General features: G+C 40.5%; 1 protein-coding gene across 1 annotated transcript in view; it reads right to left on the minus strand.

The window, feature by feature from the left end:
- The window catches only part of Wdr70 (WD repeat domain 70), a 213,957-nt gene that overhangs the window by 172,400 nt on the left and 19,839 nt on the right, over positions 1–21,718 (minus strand). The window contains exon 5 of the mRNA XM_048428883.3: positions 20,266–20,464. Within this exon, the coding sequence (XP_048284840.3) occupies positions 20,266–20,464 (199 nt within the window). The remainder of the gene's footprint in view (positions 1–20,265; positions 20,465–21,718) is intronic.

Genomic DNA, 21,718 nt, shown 5'->3' on the forward strand with positions numbered 1-21,718 from the left:
CCTCTCCAAATTGCTCTCTAACCAAACTGCGAAATGCTAGTCTCTTAAAGAGTATGTACATATCATTCATTTCTGGATTCCCATACTACAAAACACCTAACACATGGGACACAGAAAAGTCTGGGGAATGAATAAATACCCACTGTCTGTCTTGATCGGGTTAGACTGTAGTTTTTCATTTAAGTAAAACCTTGGGATTAGTGGTTATGATCAAAAACAGATGCAGGCACTATCCCGCCAGGTCAGTCCAAATGAGAAGCAGTAGACAACAGTTCCCTCAAAGTCAAAACCTTGTAAGAAAATGATTATTCCACAACTAAACTCACAAGGAGCACCACAAGAGCAGAGAAGTGAAGGCAGATTTTTGTTTGAGGCTGTGTGAATCAGAAACGCTGCTACGGCCTACTGCTGCAGTGGATTACTACAGCCTACTGCTGCAGTGGATTACTACGGCCTACTGCTGCAGTGGATTACTACGGCCTACTGCTGCAGTGGATTACTATGGCCTTCTGCTGCAGTGGATTACAGAAGGCAATTAGGAACCAGAAGGGAGCTGAGCACAAGCAAGTAAGAGCTGGGAAGTTTTCAGTTTATTTCAAAGCAACAATACTACTTTAAGGTTTAATATTTTCTGAGAAGTATTACAAATAACCTATTTCAGAGATGAAAATATTCTGATGCAAATTCAAAAACAATTAAGAGGTTCAGCAGACGGATTCTGGGCTCTCCCTCCACTGAATAACAGAGGACATTGCCGCTTCTGACTGTTTTCAAGCGACAGCATTTGAAACATTTTGGTTAGAGAGGAAACCTACATCTCACTTTATAAGTAATTATTTAAGAGAAGGAACTATTACAGTCTGCCTTTCATTTCATACTAATTACTTTTTAATCATTCAGCAAGTAGAAACGCCACTGCAAAAAAAGGGGGGGCTGGCATGAGAATTATTTCGTTTAATTCAATGCAGAATGTGCCTATATATAGACAATTTCTAACACTTCAGCAAAAATGCAGACCACAGAACTTCATATTTACATTAGGAGTGAATTAAAAGTGTTGTTTACATTTAAAACCAAAGTTTTACTGGAAATCATGGAGGGCATAACTTATAAAAAGCCCATATAATTGGCATAACTTAGTCATCTAAAATAGTAGCAATCCATCTTTTTGGAGCATATCACTTAGTGACTGTACTTTTTCCAGAACTTTTTGCTAATGACTTTGAAATATGGTTTAGTGTGAAATTCACAATTACAATAAGATATTTTCAAGATTTTGCTGCCAACGAACATCATAGACTAAATTACTATAGCACAGTAATTTATAATAACTCTTAACAAAAGCTACAATGTTAGTGGAAAAAAAGAAGACAGTCCTTCTTGTCTTGGATAGGCTGTAAATGCCACTTGAAGGCTCTGTGGTCTATCTCAAAAACAGCACTAAGCACATCTGGGCTAACCTGGACAATTCTATGAGAAACACCCTACAGTGTTTTCAAAAGATTCATAGATTAGAGTCATTCAGGTGAAAAGTCAGGAGTTAAGAAAGCTGTTGATGTTTGCTACTGTAAGCCATAATAAAAGACTACTTGGAAACAAAGATCAAAATTAAAGCAAACTCTATCCCATCTCTGAGGAGCCAATAAAACTGACTCAACAATTCTTTCATTCAATTGTTAGTCTTACATTCACTTAACAAACACCAATCATACACTATATACCAAGTGTGAAAGTTGTAAGTCCAATAGGAAAGCTTCAGCTCACTAGGGGCCTTCAGGCCAATGAGGTAAAACGGACAGGGAAATAAAAATGGTGCCGATGCTGACAGCTCACAGCACGCAGTGCTCCATTCCATTCTGCCTGGCAGTAAAGAACAGGTATCTGAGATGTCTTCAGACATATGTAGATGATCTCCTGGAAATGTGGAGGGATTCTAGGACAGAATTATATGACTCTGACACTTTCCAAAGATTGAAATCTCTTCTAACTTACTTAAATCTATGAACAGAAAAAGAAATAATAGTGGTTCTACTCATAAATCATAGACGGATGGTGGTGGTGCACGCCTTTAATCCTAGCATTGTTGGGGGTGGGCGGGTGTTCTGTTAGTTCAAGGTCAGCCTGGTCTATAGAGCAAATTCCAGGACTGGCTTCAAAGCTTCAGAGAAACCTTGTCTTAGATCAAAAATTAATAAATCACACATATTTAAACAGATTAATATCCAGAGTGTGTATGTGTGTGTGTTTTTAATTCTATACCTCAATAACAGAATAACACAATTAAAAATGGGGCAAAGGTTTGGGATGTAGCTAAGTGGTAAGACCTTACTTTCCATGTACAAGACCTGGATTCAAGTCTTAGGATCAATAAAATTAATTAATTAATGGACCTGCAGCAAAAGACTTGAGTAAGACACTTCTCCAAAGATAAGCAAATGAACAATAAGCTCATAAAAAGAAAAAACCTGCAATGTCACTAGTAACTAAAACAAACACAAACCTAGCTGGGTGTAATGGCATATGTCATTTATCCCAGCTCTCTCAAGGCAGAGATCTCTGAGTTTTCAGCCAGCCTGGTCTACATACTGAGTTCCAGGCAAGCTATGACTGTACAGTTAGACCCTGCCTCAAAAAAAAAAAAAAGACACAAATCTGAGGTGGCTCAATGGGTTAAAATGCACTTAATGCACACACCTGACATCCTGGATATGAATCCCTAAAACCCACACCAAAAGAAGGGAGAGGGAAGCAGGGAGGGATAGCTCCGTAGTTAAAAAGCACTTATTGTTCTTGCTCCTGCAGAGGACTCAAGTTTGTTTCCCAGCATCTGAGTCCAGTAGCTCACGATAGCTTTTAATGTCTCTTCAACACCCTCTTCTGGTCTCTTCAAGCACATACACTCAGGTGCACATGCACCCCACACAAATACAAATGCACACATAACTAAAAATTAAAAATGATGCTTTAAAAGCCAGATGCAGCCAGGCATTGATGGCTCATGCCTTTAAATCCAGCACTCGGGAGGCAGAGGCAGGCAGATCTCTGTGAGTTCGAGGCCAGCCTGGTCTACAAGAGCTAGATCCAGGAGAGACTCCAAAGCTACAGAGAAACCCTGTCTCAAAAAAAAAAAAAAAGTAAGAGCCAGATGCAACACTATGCATCTGTAGTTCCAGCACTCCTACAATTAGATGGGAAATGGAGACAAGAGAATTGCCTGGAGACAGGCAGGGAACTGGCCTAGAATGCACTGCACAGAACAAACAAGAGATCCTGGTGGGACAAGAGAACTAACTACTGAATGTTGTCCTCAGACCTCCACAAGCATACTAACGGCACATATGTCATCCTCCCCAACACACACACCTATGTGTGGGAGGGTGTGTGCACACAAATGTAGGTACCCTAGAAATCAGAGATCCCCTGGATGGAGCTTGAGTTACAGGAAGTTGTGAGTTACCTAATGTGATTGCTGGAAAGTGAACGTAAGTCCTCTAGAAGAATATTACCCACTCTTAAATGATGACCCATCTCTCTAGCCCTACAAATAAAATTTTGAAAAAAAACTTATCAAAATACAAATAGCTGTCATGTCGGGAGCAAATGAAGTCCTAAGTGAATGTGTATTGTTGACATGACAATCCATGTCTAGGATGTCAGTGTCTCAGACCCATGGGAATGGCAAAGAGTTCCCCTGAGCTGAGAATGGTTGAATTTCATCTAAAACTAGTATACAGTAACTGCAGCTTCCTCATTCCAGATGACTGCAACCTGAGGCTGTGCTCCTACAGAGACTTCCTATGAAGATGTACCCTATCATTTGAGTTTCCGGGCTGCTGCAGGTACATTTCTATACAGCCTACCTAACCCCAGCTTTACCTGTGTCTGTCACTTCTTCAGTCCCTGCCACAAGTCAAATTCAAAGCAGTGCAGGTCATGGCAGTATCAACTCAAACTGTTTAGTGAAGACTGCTAAGACTATGTATTTCTCAGCCACACTGAAATTTATTCCATAACTTCTCAAATGTAACAAATATTGCATATGTGTACCATGGACTTCCATGGAGACACCATGTCTACCATCTTACCCCAGGCTTTCTAGTCCAGACAAAGTGCTTCACAGACATTTAAAACTTCTGCAGTTAAACCATGTCAAGGAAGTGACAAGATCCAGACATACTGGAATGAATGAGTCAATCACATCCAAACTACACATAGTACACACCCATAATCCCAGCGCTCGAGAAGGTGAAACTGCAGGACCTCAAGTTCAAGACCTCCTGCCTGAGCTACACAGAACTCCTGTTTGTTCCTCACCACCATCAATAAATAAAAGAAAATAGGGAGACAGAGACCCCACAGACCCCAGACCCCAGGACCAATTTGTGGAGGAAGAGAATAAACTCTACAAGTTGTCCTCTGCCATGGTGTACATGTGTGCACATGTTAATGTATGTGTACATAATAAATAAACAAGAATGTAAAAAAAAAATTTACAACTCATATATTGGATATGAGATTTGTGCCCACATAAAGAACCCTTATAACTCAGTAACAAAAAGATTACTAAATAAAGAATGGGCAAAATATCTGAATACCACATTTCTCTAAAAAAAAAAAAAAAAGATAAAGCTATGATCATTATGAAAAGATGTTCAACATCATGTTTCATCAGAAAAATTAAAATCAAAACCAAAACGGAATACTACTTTGCATATGCTGGAATGACTACAGTGAGAAAGACTAAGACGCACCGACAAGGACAGGGGTCAGCTGAGCCTCTGTTTACAATGGTAAATAGTAAATGACTAGGCCACTTTGGAACAGAAATTCACAGTTCCTCAAAGGCTTGTAGACATAGTTACCATTTGACCATGCAATTTCACTTTTAGACACACCTCTCCCAGAAAAAATACAAAAACTTGTGAATAAAACGCTAGGAACAGCATTACTCAAAATAGCCCAAGAAAAACTTAAACAAGAAAATGTCTACCAAATGACCAAGAGGGAAATGGGGTTTATTAGGTAATGGAATGGTATGTGGGAATTAAAAACTAATGAAGCACTGGTTCTTCCTACAACACAGATGAACACGGAAACACTGTGCAAAGTAAAAGAAGCCAAACAAGAGCACATACTGCATGACCGCTGGCAGAAAATGTCCAGACAGGGAAATCTGTGGAGACAGAAAGCAGATCAATGGCGCCGAGAAACTAAGGGCAGGGTTGGGGGAGGATAAGGATAAAAGTTCAAGTTCACAGAGCTACCTCTGAGGGGATGAAAATGCTTTAGAACCAGATAATGCAGGGCTGGAGAGATGGCTCAGTGTCTAAGAGCACACGCTGTTCTCCTCAGCACCTATGTCAGGTTCCTCACAACTGCCTGTAACTCCAGTTTCTGGAGATCTGACACCCCTGCAGCCACGCCCAGATTGCACATATACACATATTTTAAAATAATAATTGTTTTTAACTAAAACAATTTAAAGAAGAAATTAACAGATGTGAAAATTATACAATCCATTGAATATACTAAATACTTCCAGAGTCAAGCGGTGGTGGTGGTGGTGGTGGTGGTGGTGGTGGTGGTGTGCACTCAGGGAGGCGTTGGCAGGCAGATCTCTATGATTTCAAGGCCAGTCTGATCTACAAACTGTGTTCCGGGACAGTCAGAGATAAACAAAGAAAGCCTTTCTTTAAAAAAAAAAATACTGCCAGATAAATCTACTTGAAAATAGCAAATTTTAGGATATATGAACTAGATTCCAACAACCCCACTATTAAAATATAAGGGAGGAAAATAGCAAACACAGATGCAACACACGGGAGGAGTCATTCCACTCTGCTTCTGAGAAGCAGGGAAGTTTTGCAGGAAAAAAATGTTCTCCTTTCATAGGAAGAGGGGAAAAAACCTAGGTTGCAAAAAAATGAAGTCTTTCTTGATGAAGAAGATAGGCCTGCCACAAGGCTGCCACATAGGCTGCCACACCAACGGCATTGTGCTAAGCTTTGGCCAAGATCCAAGCACAAGGAAAAGCTTGTTGGAAAAGTCACAGTCAAAGGCTGTTTCCAGTTTCTATGGCATGAGGGAAGGGGAAGAGAGGGTGATAGGTAACCCTCAGAGGCTGAAAGGGGACAAGCAGAGAGGTTAATTAAGCACATGAATGTGGGCACATTCCCTAAATTTGAAGGCTGACACACCTTCTGTAGTAGTAGTGACACACAACTACTAGGTGTCCATGGAAAGCTACTTAACGCTTTGGAGTACTTTCCTCATCTGTCGGAAGGGACGTCACAGGTACTGTGGAAAGACTGGGGGAGTGCTGCGTGAATGAGCTCCACTGTGGGTCCCATAGGTTTCTAGACTTGAGCATCAGTTTATTTCGGATGACATATGGTACAAAAAGGGAGCTGGACATGGTGGTTCATGCCTTTTATCCCAGCACTTGGAAGGCAGAAGCAGTCATCGGTCACCAAGCATGACAACCTAAGTTTGCTCCCTGGGACCCACGTGGTCAAAGGAGAGAACTGACTCCCCGGCAAGTTGTCCTCTGACATCCACACGTGCACCATGGCATGCCTACACACATACACACAAAATATTTAAATAAATTAAGTGTAAGAAATAATTAAAGACTGCAAGGTAATTTTCAGCTACACAGAAAATCTCAAGCTGGCCTAAGACTTTATCTCCAGAGGCAACAAAAACGGTGAGGATGCTGTCAGGAGTCAGAAGTAGGCAGATCTCTGTGAGCTGGTGGTCGGCCTAATCTACATAGTGAATGTCTTACTTCTTTTACTTCTTGAAGCATTACATTCATGACAGTGCAAATCAAGACTGTGCTAAGTTCTTCATCTGATTGAAAAAAGTTGATTCTAGTCTACAGTTGCCACATGTTGTGAGCTACAGCAAAATCACCTTAACAGCTGCCTGGAGCCTGCAGGAGTCATGCTGCGGGTCTTGTTCTTGTGTCAAATTATCTAAATTAGCTGCACTCCTAGCAGCAAATGGAGTGAACAAATGTCCTTTCAGACAAGGAACATGGTCTGGAGGGTTCTACTGGGACAGTCTTTATACATGTGTGCTAATCTGTCAATTCAGAACCGGGAAGATGGCTCAGGCAGTCAAGTGACAGCCACTCAAGCATGAGGATATGAGTTCAAGTTCCCAGCACCCATATTCTAAGTAAATGAAAATGTTGTGTGCCTATAATTCCAACACTGAGGAGATGGAGATAGGAGACTCCCGGGCCTCCCGGCTGCCCAGTGCAGCTGAACCCACGCAAGTCTTCTAATTACATACAAAGACTTTGGGGCAAAAGATCAAGGTGATGTGCCAGGTTTTATGGCCGTCTTCTTCAACTGTCAGAGAAGTGGAGGAGATCATCACGTGCTTCCAGTTGTGTAAGAAAAGTCACTATTTGCAAACATCAATTCATAATACAACTAAAACAGCTGAGACTGAGAAACAGGGACAGCTTTGCTACACTAAATTCAGTCCTAAAAGAAGAAAGGTAAGGAGCTGCTACTGCCACCGCCACCTTCACTGGGAATGGTAGCATAACCTGTAATACCAACATCTGGGAGGCCGAGGAAGGAGGATCACAAATTTAATGCCAACTGCAGCTACATTCTGAGACCCTGACCCCCCCAACACACAACACAAAAGAGAAGTTTTTTATGATTTATTTATCTTTTATTTTATGTGCATTGGTGTGAAGGTGTCAAGTCCCCTGGAACTGGATTTTCAGACAGTTGTGAACTGCCATGTGGGTGCTGGGAATTGAACCCGGGTCCTCTGGAAGAACAGTCAGTACTCTTAACCACTGAGCCATTTCTTCAGCCCCAAAAGAGAAGTTTTAAGGTAAAATGAAACAGAAGTAAGACCGCCAAGAGACGAAGTATATGCGGGAAGAGAGAAGAGCTAGACGAGGAGAAAACAAGAGTAAAAGATGACAAGAAAGGAGTCTATAACTTTACAGAAGATGGTGTTGGTAGGAAATAGTCTCAGCTGAAATAGGGAAAGGTCCAGAGAGAGTATTAGGCACGCTGCAGGAAGGGGAGATGAGGAGGTTTTCTGAGTACAGAAGATGAAGCGCACAGTGGAAGAACTGGTAAGACAGACAAGATGCTCACAGCAGCTCTTCGCACTGTAAGAGAAGGAGCCAGCACTATGAGAGGCAGCGACAAGAGGACTGCTGGGGGCAGCTGCCTGTCAGCCGAGCCCCAGACTCCATGAGAAACAGTCTCAAGAGAATAAGTAGAGGGCACTCGATCTCCTCCTCCGGCCTGTGCATACACACAGGGTATATACCAGACACCACACACACAAGCATTTAAAACAGAAGGAAGAGGGGAAGGGAAAGAGAAAGGAAAGAAAGGGTCCCCACTATCATTGTCCGTTCACATAGCAGGTTGCAAGGTGGCCCTACTTGATGTCAGGTACCTTTATAGCCAAGGGAGATGTAGCAGTACAGAGACACTGTGAATGCCCTCACAGAATGTTCATTCTGGGTAGGAGAGACAAGAAATCAACAGTCAAGGATGTCAGATAGCAGTGGTACTGTAAAGTAGTGAGAAGAGCAATGGGCTGGAGGAGCTACTTTGATATAAAGTAGCAAGAGACTATAATGTAAACAAAGATCCAAGTAAGACAAAGGGGCCTCAAAGGCTTTGGGCATCAGGCCATGTACAGGATGTAAAAGCAAGGGCTATGCATGGAACATTCTAGTTGCTCAAAAAAAGAGTAGAAAGGACAGTGCAGCTAGATACATGAACAAGATAGGAAGTCAAAGGGGATAAAATGTTAAATCTCTGTGGAAATCAAGTTAAGAAAGACCTCAAGGAACATGGATTACTATCAAATGATAGGAATGAGCTAGAGTGTTAAGAGTAGACTCGTGAAAAGATTGGATCAGAGGAATAAGCATTATTTGACTTTACAAATAAAATCATAAGTTATAAAGTACCTACATGTAGAATTCCTGATAGCAAGCCTTATACTTTATAGGAATCTGCTAACTAAAAAGCTTAAAGATGAAATTTAAAACTATGTGTTTTAATTACAAATAATTGTTCCAGCATTTATCTCAATCTACAACTCACTTGTGCCAATTTGTAGGCAGTATTGCTTATCACAGATCTCGGGCTGGGCATGATGACGTATACCTGTAATTCTAGCACTTGAGAGGCAGAGGCAGGAGACCTTTCATGGCCAGATCTGGCTTTAAAAAAAAAAAAAATTGTTTCCCCTTCCACCATAAACAGGCGACAGTTGGAAATGGAAATGGATTCTTGCCAAAATGTCTCTAGCTCCCCCTAGTGCCTGTTTCAGAGACTGCGACCTTCACATGTGAGCTTAGTGGGAGAGCTGCAGACTAAGAAAGCTTCTAGCATCCTCTGCTGACAGAACTCTGCAGATGTAACTTTGTTTTAATATTAATTCCCTTTGAAGTTAAAAGTCATTAACGCCTCCTCACATTGTTTTAAAAATAAAAAAGCTCTTCAAAGTCACCTTCAAATTAAACTGATCAAATATAGACAATGAAAACAGGACTGGCAAGACGGATCAGGAGGTAAAGACATCTGCCACCAAACCTCAGGACCTAAATTCAATCCCACATGGTAGGAACTGACTCTTGAACGTTGTCCTCTGATTTCCACATGAATTTGCATGCACACACGCACACAAATAAATAAAATTATTTTTGTTTTAAAGAGGACAGCAGTGCCAAAGTCAACATTTTTATATTATACACGATGACCCCTACACTGTTCCCATGCTGTTTCATTATTGTATCACCCCATCTAAACTCAGCGAGAACGCTCCCCACTTTTCATTCTCCATTCTTTCCCCGGTGAAGGGAGGAGACTGACTGATACAGGTGGCTGGCAAGGACAAAGGCCAAGGCAATGAAAGGCTTCAGACCAGAAGACAGAAACACGGTGGTGGCCCAAACTTGGGCTCCAGCACAGAACGTGCCAGCCAGCAAGTCAGACAAAGTTCATGGAAAACAGGTGTTCACGGCTAAACCATCACTGTAACATTTAGCCTTTAGTTACAGTCATAAAATTCGAACTTGCAGTTTTCTGTAGTAATGTGAAACAGGATAGCAGTGAAAACAGGACAATGAAAAACCTCAATCATTCCAAAGTCACCATTTAATTGCTCGTAATAACTTTCACCTTATAAAAAACAGGATTATGTACAAACAGGAATTTAAAAAAAAAAGTTTTTCAACTCTTTAACATTTCCCATCTAAACTGCTGTTTATTCAGTTCCAATAGAAATAAAAATAAATCCTCAAATTCTACTTTAATGAACAAATTTACTACCCTCCAGTAAGTAAAACTGAATGAAAAATTAGGAAAAGCAAGTTTCTTATTAAAAGAAATTAATATATTAATATTTCCAATCGATTAGCTTAAAGAGTAACACTAAACACAAATGTCAGCTAATTATTAAAGTAAAATGTGCATATTAAAAGGGCTGGAGATGTCACTCAGTGGGCAGAGCGCTTGCCCAACATGTCCAATAAAGCTGTCAGGTTCAAAGGAAACTCCAGTTACCAAACTCCAAGCAACAGTCCAAAACCCCAGGAATGGGCTCAGCCTGAATGAACTACAGGAGGGCTGCTGGCTGCTAGATAAAAGTCCCCTCCCTTACTTCTGACAGAGGACACAGGGCTCCCTGTGGTGCCTATTAGTATATCAAAGCTCATGCCGCCCTCCAGCCGCCTCTGGCTTGTCCTCTCCACCACATCTACAATAAAAAGCTTCCCCTTATCCATACCATGGAGCGGTCATGTTCATACAGAAGCTCTGAGTTCAATCTCCACCACTGCAAAATAAAAGAAAGCCAACCACCGGGGTTCAAAGTGGTGAACATCACATTAAAGAGGTGGAGTGGAGTGTTGTGGGTACTACCGATAAGATGCAGACAAAAAGTGAAAAGGGTAATGGAATCGCAGTTGGTATTACAGTTTATAACGCCCTAACCAGTATGGGCTTGTGCTCCCACACTTTCCCTTTCAGCTCCACCTTAGGGCAGTGCTCACAATCATTATCCACTGCACACTGTGTATATTTAGGAAAGGCAGAGGTCATGGTTCCTACAGGACCAGGTTTACTTGCATTTCTACAATCTTTCTTCCATTCTTTAGCTCTACTTCCATTTGGATGTGTGATTTAAAATAAAAATGCTCAAATGTCATAAAATTAACACTTTCAATGTAAAAACAAAATACATTCAATTCCGCACAACAAATACTCTCTCTATACAATACTTGCTATTCATAAAACACTTGTGTTAGAGGCACTGGGAGTTGTTAAAAACTACTGAACTTTACCAGAATACTTATATTTGAGATCATTACATATAACTGCTATCGGGAGAGAGAGGAGGTAAACACACGAATAACGACTTAACAAGGGAAACAAGTTTGCTGCAAGTTTGCACCAAGCCTGGGAAGCAACACAGCACATGCGTCTGGTATCAGGAAAGGCGGTGTGCAGAAGATCACATCTGAAATGGTCCTCTGTCTTAGGGTTACTACTGCTGTGATTAAACACACACCACAACCAAAAGCAAGGTGGGAAGGAAAGGTTCATTTGGCTCACACCTCCATATTTACTGTTCATCACCAATGGGAAGTCAGGATAGGAACTCAAAAAGGGCAGACTCCTGGAAGCAGGAGCTGATGCAGAGGCCTGGGAGGAACAGTGGTACCCATTTCTATCCTAGTCAGAGTTACTATTGCTATGATGAAACACCATGACCAAAAGCAAGTGGGAGAGGAAAGGGTTTATTTGGTTTTCATTTCCAAGTCTTAGTCCATCACTGAAGGAAGTCAGGACAGGAATGCAAACAGGGCAGGAGCGTGGAGGCAGGAGCTGATGCAGAAGTCATGAAGGGGTGTTTCTTACTGGATTGCTTCCCCTGGCTTGCTCAGTCCGCTTTCTTATAGAACTCAGGACCACCAGTACAGGCAAGGAAACACCCACAGTGGGCTGGGCCCTCCACCATCAGTCACTAATTAAGATAATGCCCCAGAGGCCTGCTTACAGTCAGATCTTATAAAGGCCTTTCTAAATTGAACCTCCCTCATTTCAAAGGTCCTAGCTTGTGTCAAGCTGACAGAAAACTAGCCAGCACATCCTGAAAGTGAGTTAGAATATTATCCATAGAAACCAGAGGATGGAAAAGGAGCACTGAGGGTTTAATTAGAATCAGCTGAAAACCAGTTGACTCCTTTGTCGGAGAAATTTAATAAGCAAAAGAGTTAGTGAAGTCTGATCGCCTGTCATTCAAAACTTCTGTTTTAGCCTTTTCTGACGTAAGATTTAGACATGTCCATAAAAAAGAATATGTGACTGAGTCGCTTATTAGTTGTAGAAACAAAGGGGGTGGCATAAAACCTCCTTTTAAAAATGTTAGTCAAAGCCAGGTGATGATGGTGCATGCTTTTAATCCCAGCACTTGGGAAGCAGAGGCAGATGGATCTCTGTGAGTTCAAGGCCACCCTGTCTACAAGAGCTAGTTCCTGGACAGCCAGGGCTGTTGCACAGAGAAACCCTTTCAGGTGAGGGGAAAGGTTAATCAAAGTGAGCTGAGGGCAAGTTCTGCTCTTCACTGCTATGACGTGTTTCCTCACAGTGTCACTTTCCCTAAATGAAGCATTTAAAACGCACATTTCCTGCTGAGACCTCTTCCTGGAAATTCTCCTGTAAAATACAACAAATCAGAGCAATCTCTGCCTTCTTCTCCCAAAGAAGCATTTCAATGATTTTGCAAATGAAATGGACACATACCTAGTTTAGCTTAACTAAGATCTTTGCTGAGGCTAGTTTTATGGAGTGCTCCCTTAAGTCAATGAACTGAAAAGACTGCACTTCATGTCTGAAGAAAATAAGCAAACAGCAAACCAGACAGACACAATAGAATTCAAATTAAATTCATGTATGCTGGTATAGGAACAAAATTCTAAGAGTCTGAGACTGAATTAAAAGCCTCCATCTTTGCTATCTGTATTTTTGTTTAAAAAGAGTCCCACTATTTTGCTCAAGCTTGTCTCAAACTCATGACCACACACACTAGTGTATACAGGCATGCATGCGTGCACACACATATACACACAGAGAAACTCCAGACAACCAGCTGGAGCCCCAACCCAGCCACCTTTTCATTCACTTTTAGTACTGAATAACTCCACTGTTTCTGTATATACATTTTAATAAACTGTCTTTTGTTCCTTTGGAGAAAGTAGCTCATGTTCAAGATTCATGAATAACATCAAATAAGTATATTACATATACAGACATATACAGAGAGTATACATTATGAAAAACTGTCAACAATGGCTAAAATTTTAAAACCCAAAGAGAAGCTCTGCAGCTATGACAACCAATTATCAAACACTAAGTATAGACATATGTTTGGAGGATAGCAACTTTGCCCACTATCATCTATCCTTTGCATGAGAAGCATTAAATTTAGCCAGACTCTTGACTTCCAAAAGTAATTGCTATATTTCTCAAATGGAAGAGGTCGGGTACAAAATAAGTAGCCTTTTTTATCTCTTCTGTCTTCCTGCCGACAGAGCTACAAAAATCATGACTACAGCTTGAACATCCATCTTGATGCTCAAGTAATGATGGCAGAATTTAAAAGAAAGAAAAGTAATTATCTGTGATATACTGGCCCTGTAAACTGATTTAATGTCTGATTTGTGAGACAGAGAAAAAGATTTCTATCTTTGCTCAGCATTTTCTGCCCCTGGCAGCCAAGTCAACAATGTACTAACTGGTAGAATAGGCTGGCTGCTTGCCACAGACAGGCTTCCAAGAATGGATGTGAAATAGTGATGCTAAATACCATGGGCAGCCTGAGGCAAAGAGCAACCAATCATCTAATGGCCAGACAGAAGTAAGCAGGTAAATAAATTGGGCTAACTAGTTCATTTCTGTGGAGAAAAAACAAAACAGAGACTGACTATTCAATGGTCCTTATTTTAGACACTGAAAGTCTTATATTCAAATATACCCAAGGTTAGCTTTACTAAGGTTGGGGGTCATTTGTTTTATAATACAATCTCTGAAGTTTTAAGTCTGTGAACTACATGATATTCTATTAAAATTAGGATTATAAATGGCTTAATCAGTCCCTTTGGCTTACGGTAAAGTAATATCGATGAATAATCTCACTTCAATGTAGGATTGGTCATATCGGCTTTGTTTAATGTGCAGAAGTGTCTAGAACAGCAAGCATTACATGAAAGTGAGCATGTCAATCCTAATTTTATAGAGACTATGCAGCATCTTTTTGTTGTTGTTTGGGGTTTTTCTTGGTTTTTTTATTGGGTCTGGTTTTTGTTGCTGTTGTTCTGGGTGTGTGTGTGTGTGTGTGTGTGTGTGTGTGTGTGTGTATCTCTGTATGTGCACACACACTCTGTTTTACAGACAGAGTCTTATTATATAGTCTGATGTGGCCTGGAACTCAATGGACTTAAAACTCCTATTCTTCCTGTCTCAACCTCCCAAGTGTTGGGACTACTGAAGGCCAGAGAGGTCATTAAATCCCTTGGAACTGGAGCTACAGATGGTTGTGAGACACATGTGTGTGCTGGAAATCAAATCCACAGCCTCTGGAAGAACAGCAAGGGTTCCTAATACTAATTATCTCTCCCACCCCTAATCAAACCTTTTTTAAGTGGGGAAGGTGTCAATAATGGCAAAAATGTTGTGCCACCCCCTACCCTGCTGCCTCAGAAACTGAGGGCAGAGCTCAGCTTCCCGTATTCTGTATTAATGTTATCTTCCATGGTTTTTCTCTTCATTCTTCCCAGTCTGCTTTCTTACGCTACCGAATGAAATCATTTGGAAGTAGGTAAGAACACAACTATGCAACAGTGCCTCAGTTATTCTCCATTGCTGTAGTGCTGCCCCAGTTTGTCTTGTCATTTGCTGTGTATAATGAACAGTGCTCTGAGAACTTGTGAGCAGCATGGGGAGTAGAGAAATGACTCCGTGGTCAGGAGCACTGCCTGGTCCTCTAGAGGACCTGGCTTCAATTCTCAGCACCCATATGCCAGCTCACAACTGTCTGTAACTCCAGTTCCAGGTGATCCATGGTACCAGGTATACATGTGGCACACATACATATGCATACAGGCAAAATATTCATACACATAAAATAAATAAGTCTTTAAAAAGATTCTGAGCAACTGATTAAAGACTGCTGCCTGAGATGACCGAGACTCACAGGATACTCCAGTCAGGACTTGATTATAACTCTAAATTTTCTTTAGGTCCCCATAAGATCATCAGCGCCCCCAACCAGCAGAAAGTAGCCTGGAATACTACGCCCACATTCCCAAAAAAATGGATTATGGATATTTTCCTTTGTTTTTTTTTAAAAAAGAAGGGTAAGTGGTGCGGGAGAATTGTCTGTATTCTGTCAATCATGTATTTTAATAAAACGCTGCTTCCAGGCAGGAAGTATAGGTGGGTCAACCAGACAGGAAGTAGAGGCAGGGCGATGAGAACAGGAATATTCTGGGAAGCAGGAAGCTCTCTCTGCCATTCCTGCCCAGATCACTGAAGAAGCAACAAGTGAGATGACAGCTGAAAAAGGTACCAAGCCATGTGGCTAACGTAGATAAGGATAATGGGGTAATATATGTTATAAGAACTAAAAAGTAGCCTGACCTAATGGGCCAATCAGCTTTATAACTTAAAAAAAAAAAAAAGGTTCTGAGCAACAACAAACTTAAAACTATTTTCAGGGATCCCCAGATGAAATGCTGCCACTGGACCACTTTGCTCTCCTCTCTGGGCAATGCGCAGCATTGTTTGTGACAAGACTTAGGGAGTGTTTAATCCTGCAGCCCTGAGAAGGCACTGGGATAAATGATCCCACAGCAACCAGTTCAGTTAAGAGGCTAAAACAGGAGTCTACGTGAGAGAAACAACATTGAGTTTGATCTCAGATGTGTTAAATTTAGAGTATCGAGCATAGAGTTTATGTTTCATGGGTAGTCAGACTATAACTTAGACTGCACAATACCACTCACTAGCTGTCAGGAGTGAACAGAAAAGTTATAAGGGCAAAAGGATGCAAGAAACTACCCAAGACCAGTGGTAAGGTAGGCAAGGAGAGGTCCTCAGAAAATGCCCGTGACTAGATTAGGGCACAGAAATACAAAGTAGTACCAGAAATGTAAATACTACTGGAGTTTGTCTGTTTTATGCCCTGTGTGTCCCCAATAACTAGAAAGTACTTGACTGATAGGTGTTTGACAAATACATCTCCTGAATAAACAGTTAAGGGACAGGCAACAAACCAAGAACTCAGAGGAAGAAAGGGAGCTTCAGCACAGGCCAATGGTGCTCCATATGCAGCAGTGTAGGATGAGACATGACAGATCTGTGGATTTGGACTTTTTTCCCTTTCAATTCTGTTTGTTTTGTTATTGGTTTATGTTGATGTAGCCCTGGCTAACCTGGCATGCCCTACGTAAGCCAGGTTGGCTTCAAACCCAAAGCAATCCTTTTGCCTAAGCTTCCTGAGGCTGAAATTCTAAGTGTACACCACCACACCAAACTTGATTTGCATATGTAGTGTCACTGATCTCCGAGGAGTCTCAGAGACAAGGGCAGAAGCTGACAGCACAGACTTCAGGACAAACAGGTGATGTGGGATACAGTTGGTGCTTGGGAAACATCGGTAATAGAAAAAGATGATCAGAGAGCAGCTTGGAAACAAAAGCGGGTTACAAAAAGATTGAGGAAGATTCATAAGCTTAGGGTCAAAGAGTAATTAAAGAGGAAAAGGCTGAAAAAAAAACAAAAAAAGAGGAAAAGAAGATAGATAGAAAACGTTGATGGTATAAATGAAATATGAGAGACACAAAACTAAGAACTCAAGGCACTTCAGAATGTGCAAGCAAATGGAGCACCTGATATTTCCTAAATTGTAAAAATGCAGACAGCATCCTGATAAAACAATTTCTTGTAGTTTTGCTGACTATTACCTTAAAACTGTTTCCTGAAAGAACTAAATTTAGCTTCTAAATCAGTAAGTACAAAAATCTAGACTCTAAGTTCAAATGGACAAGGTAAAATTATTTCAAAGTCCAGTAGTAATTTGAATTCAATGCTGAAATAGAGGCCAATGACTGCTACACAAATTATCTGTAAAGTATAAATGAAATCATCCATTTATATCCCACAATGGTATTCATGCTTAAGACATAATCAGAAGAATTCCTTTGCCTATAGCTCCATTTGTAGTGTTCTGTGACCTAAGAAGCTGTCAACATCCCACATATGTGGATTAACATGAGAATACAAGAAAGTTACATACTCACTCAGAACCTCCAACACATCATGAAGCTTCCACTCCTCAAACATGAAACTGTATCATCGGAAAGGGAAGCCTTCACTGGAAGGTAACATAATTTCTGGGGAGCTAAGAAAGCCACTGCAAGGTTACATTCCCACTGCAAGATCTTCAAGCTAAATGTTCATTTACCATAACTGCCCTAACTTTTCAGAGATTCTGTGCTATGAATCACAAGGGGAAAGAAGGAAATAAAATAGATCTAAGGACTTCCCCAATCCCATTCTGTCCCCTCTCTGAAGGTCTCACTTAAGTCTCTAATGATACTGATACATGTTGCACTTCCACTACATGTGCACTTTTAAAATCCAGTTGTCATACATCACTAAAAGCCTTGCTTTCACTGCCACATAATTTATACACTTGCAAAAGGCTAAGAAAAGCTTACACTTACAAATGGACTTCTAAAGCCCTTAACTCAGCCACACTTTGAATTCTCAGCACAGCTACAATTTGGGCTTACTCACACATCAGTTCTGAAGTTTCTGGGCTAGACAGGGATTTTCCCTTTAATCTATTATTGCTCCCTGTGCCTTTATTGCTTCCAGTCACTTTTGATAGACTAAAACTTACCTCCAGATCATGCCCCTAAAAAAAATGTAACCAGATACAAGGCTCAGTCAAATTCTGCTCCTGCTGATAGCATTTCTTCATGCTTTCTGGATTATTTTTTTTTTCTAATCAATTTCACTAGCATAAAAACATAGCCTGACATGGTGATCACATGACATTTCACCACCATATATGTACTTGTATGCTATAGCACATGTATAATATCTATAATATCCTTTTTTTTTCCTCCTCTTCTCAGTCTTGCAGGCTCCTAATGGTCAGCTCAGTCAGTCATAATAAAATACCAGACTGGGAAACTTAAACAACAGAAAGGTATTTTCTCATAGTTCTTGGTGCTGGAAGGCTATAAGCAAAGGGACAGCTGCTGTGGGATAATGCTCTTGTACCCTGTAAAGAACAGATAGGGTGACCCGTCTAAGAGAATTCTGGGAAGAGGAAAGGCAGAGTCAGTCACCAGCCAGATGCAGAGGAAGAATGATGAGAATGCCTTACTGAGAAAAGGACCAAACCACATGGCTAAACATAAACAAGAATTATGGGTTAATTTAAGTTGTAAGAGCTAGTTAATAATAAACCTGAGCTAAAAGGTCAAATAATTTCTAATTAATATAAGCCTCTGTGTGTTTCTCTAGGACTGAATGGCTACAGAACCAGGTGGGACAAAACCTTCCATCTATAGATATCTACATCTTCAAATAGCTATTCTTTCTGGCCTTGGAACGAAGGTAAAGAAAGGTAAGCATACATTATCTAATGTCTCACATTCTTTTGTTCTCTTATTTTGTTGGCAGGGTCTTACCATGAAACCCAGGATGGCCCTGAATTTGTGATTCTTCTGCCTCAGTTTCATAAGGACTAGGATTACACAGGCCTGCACCATCCCACCCAGCTCTGATGTCTCTTCATAGAAGAACATTATTTCTACAGGCTCTTTTGATCCATTTTAACCTGAATTACTTCCTGAAAACCTCACTTCCAAATACAGCCACCCTGGAGGATGGGGCTTTGGTATAAAAACTCTGACCAGATACAAACATTCAATCCATTACAAACCCACTCACACGTCACCGAACTCCGTAACTCAGCCCCTCCCCATCTTGACGCCACAGAAGTTTGTGTTTCCACCGCACTTTACAGCTTAGATATTTGCTGTGGGTTCTGACTGCCTGTGTATGCTTAAAAAGAAAATGATAGGCGAGGGCACTACATATGCCTACAGATCAAATCTGCTCATTTGTATTATTCAAACCTATTCCTTTCACTAATGTCCTAACAATATCTCAATTTATCATTATGACTGTGTATTTGTCAATATCCCCTTGTAATTCTGTCAGTGTTTACCTGACACACAAAGAACACCTCAAATGCACAAAATACTAGGGACTGCCAATCTTCCCTGAAGATCAACATGTTCCTTTTACTATTAACTGATGTCACTCTTACCACTAATTATAATCATTAATTTTTATTTGATGTCAATCTGATATCAATTTTGTGACATTATCTAACCTGCTTAGTACATTTCTTTTATATTCTTTATTTCTTTACTTTTAGCCTTTCAGTGTAATTATATTTTACATAAACTACCAATAATATAATAGAATCACAAAATATTTCTCACTTCTGTCATTCTGAGAATGTGGAGGTTATGCATGTCAAGTTTAGTCTGTTTACATCTACTGTGACTACGGATACATCTGTATTTAGGCCTATCATCTTATCCTGTATATCTATTTACCAAAATCTCCTACGTTCCCCCCTTTCCGCCTTGAACTGGAATCACTAAATTTTCTTGAGTGACATATCAGAATTATGCTGTAAATGACACAGGTAAGAAGATGATGTATTTTCAGGAGAGAACTTGAAACAGTAATAAAATCAACTTAGGGCTGGAGATCTAGCTCAGTGGTAGAGGGCTTACCTAGCACATGAAAGACCCTGGGTTCAATCGCTATAACCACAAAATGAAATTTATTTAAAACTAACTAAAGATAAATCTGCTTTTAAAAACTATTTTACTACATCTATTTCTTTGTATGTTGTATTTCTCTGTGCATGTAGAGGTCAGAGTCAGCTCTGTCCCTTCCACCATGTGGTCCTGGGGACAGAACTCAGGTCATCAGGCTTGGAAGCAGGCAGCTTTACCGGCTAAGCCATATTCCTTGTCCTCGTCTGATTTCTATAATCCCCAGGTGGTGGCTATCCCATTCATGATTGACAATTAAGCAGGAAACTGTTCTCTATAGTACTTTAAAGAAGTAACTCCTCCAAATTCTTATGTAACCTCTGAATACTTACTTCCTCTTCTCCTTCATCCTCTAAGTCATCATCATCATCATCTTCTCCTTCTTCACCAAGAGGTGGAGGTAAAGGGCCAAGGATATCTTCATCCACAGTATGAACCGGTTCTCCTACCGTTTTAGGGGGTAAAGGAGGGCCAATTAACTCATCATCAGATGAATCAGAACTGTCTTCACTGTCACTGCTGCTTGTGTCCCTGAAAGCACAGAAACAGACACTCTTGGCCTCTGCTGCTGCAGACCCTTCGCCTCTCCAGGGCATCTCTGGAGACAGCTAGGTTCTCAGGAAATCCTACCTCTCCTTATAATGGATTCATTTTTCAAATACTTTCACATTTTCAGTTAATGAATAAAGGTAGTATCCAAATATTATTTTATCTTGCCTGGCATGGTATTTCATGCCTTTGATCGCAGAACTCAAAAAGCTGAGATAGTTAGATTTCTGCGTTTAAGAGCAGTCTACTCTACATGAAAATTTCCAGGCCAGTCAGGGTTTCAAAAGAAGACTTTGCACTTCAAACACCAAGCACTATCCTTTAGAGCTTGATGAAGTCATTATCTCCCATAAAGAGACAGGAGAGCAGCAGAATTCAGAAGAAAACTACAGTGAACTAAATCATGAAAACCACTGAGATAACCAATGCATTTAACTATTAACTGCATTCAATCCAGTCACTGTCACCAAAGGAGTAAATAAAGCCATCCATGTTGAGGAAATTAGCATTATTCTAGAACTTTGGAGCACAAATTCTAAAACACAAAATATTTTCCAATGCAAATCCAAGAGTTTCACATTGTTAAAGCACTAAAAACTGTCTTTTTAGAGTCTGAAAATGACTTGCTCTGGGTCTTATGTTAATTTCCAGTCTTTTTTTTTTTTTTAATCTCACATATCTGAAACAGTTTCTCATTCTCACTAAGGTCTTTATCAAATATCTACAGACATTCTGAAGGCCAAAAAACCACCCAATATACTTCTTTTTTGTTTAGTTTTGTTTTGGTTTTGGTTTTTGTTTTTTGAGACAGAGTTTCTCTACGTAACTTTGGAGCCAGTCCTAGAACTCGCTCTGTGGACCAGGCTGGCCTTGAACTCACAGAGATCCGCCTACCTCTGCCTCCAGAGTGTTGGGATTAAAGGCATGCGCCACCACCATCCCAATAAACTTCTATTTTACCCCCAAAGAGCCAGTCAACCGTAATTGTATAAATCTTTCAACTATTTCGTAAGATTGAAGTAGCACTGACTTCTTCCTCTGGTACATTCCATGGAAGCAGATGTTTCAATTTTGTCCATTACTTTTCATCCAGCAGCTAAATGTTTGATAAACAGAAGTCACTCGATAGCTACTTGAAAGAAAAGTAGAACTTTTGTTTTCATCTAGGTTTAACACTATAAGGAATATAGTCTAACATACATGTCATCCCTACATAAAGAGCTAGCAACTCTCCAA

This window comes from Myodes glareolus, chromosome 15 (genome assembly GCF_982192425.1).
Source record: "Myodes glareolus chromosome 15, mMyoGla1.1, whole genome shotgun sequence".
Classification (NCBI taxonomy): domain Eukaryota; kingdom Metazoa; phylum Chordata; class Mammalia; order Rodentia; family Cricetidae; genus Myodes; species Myodes glareolus.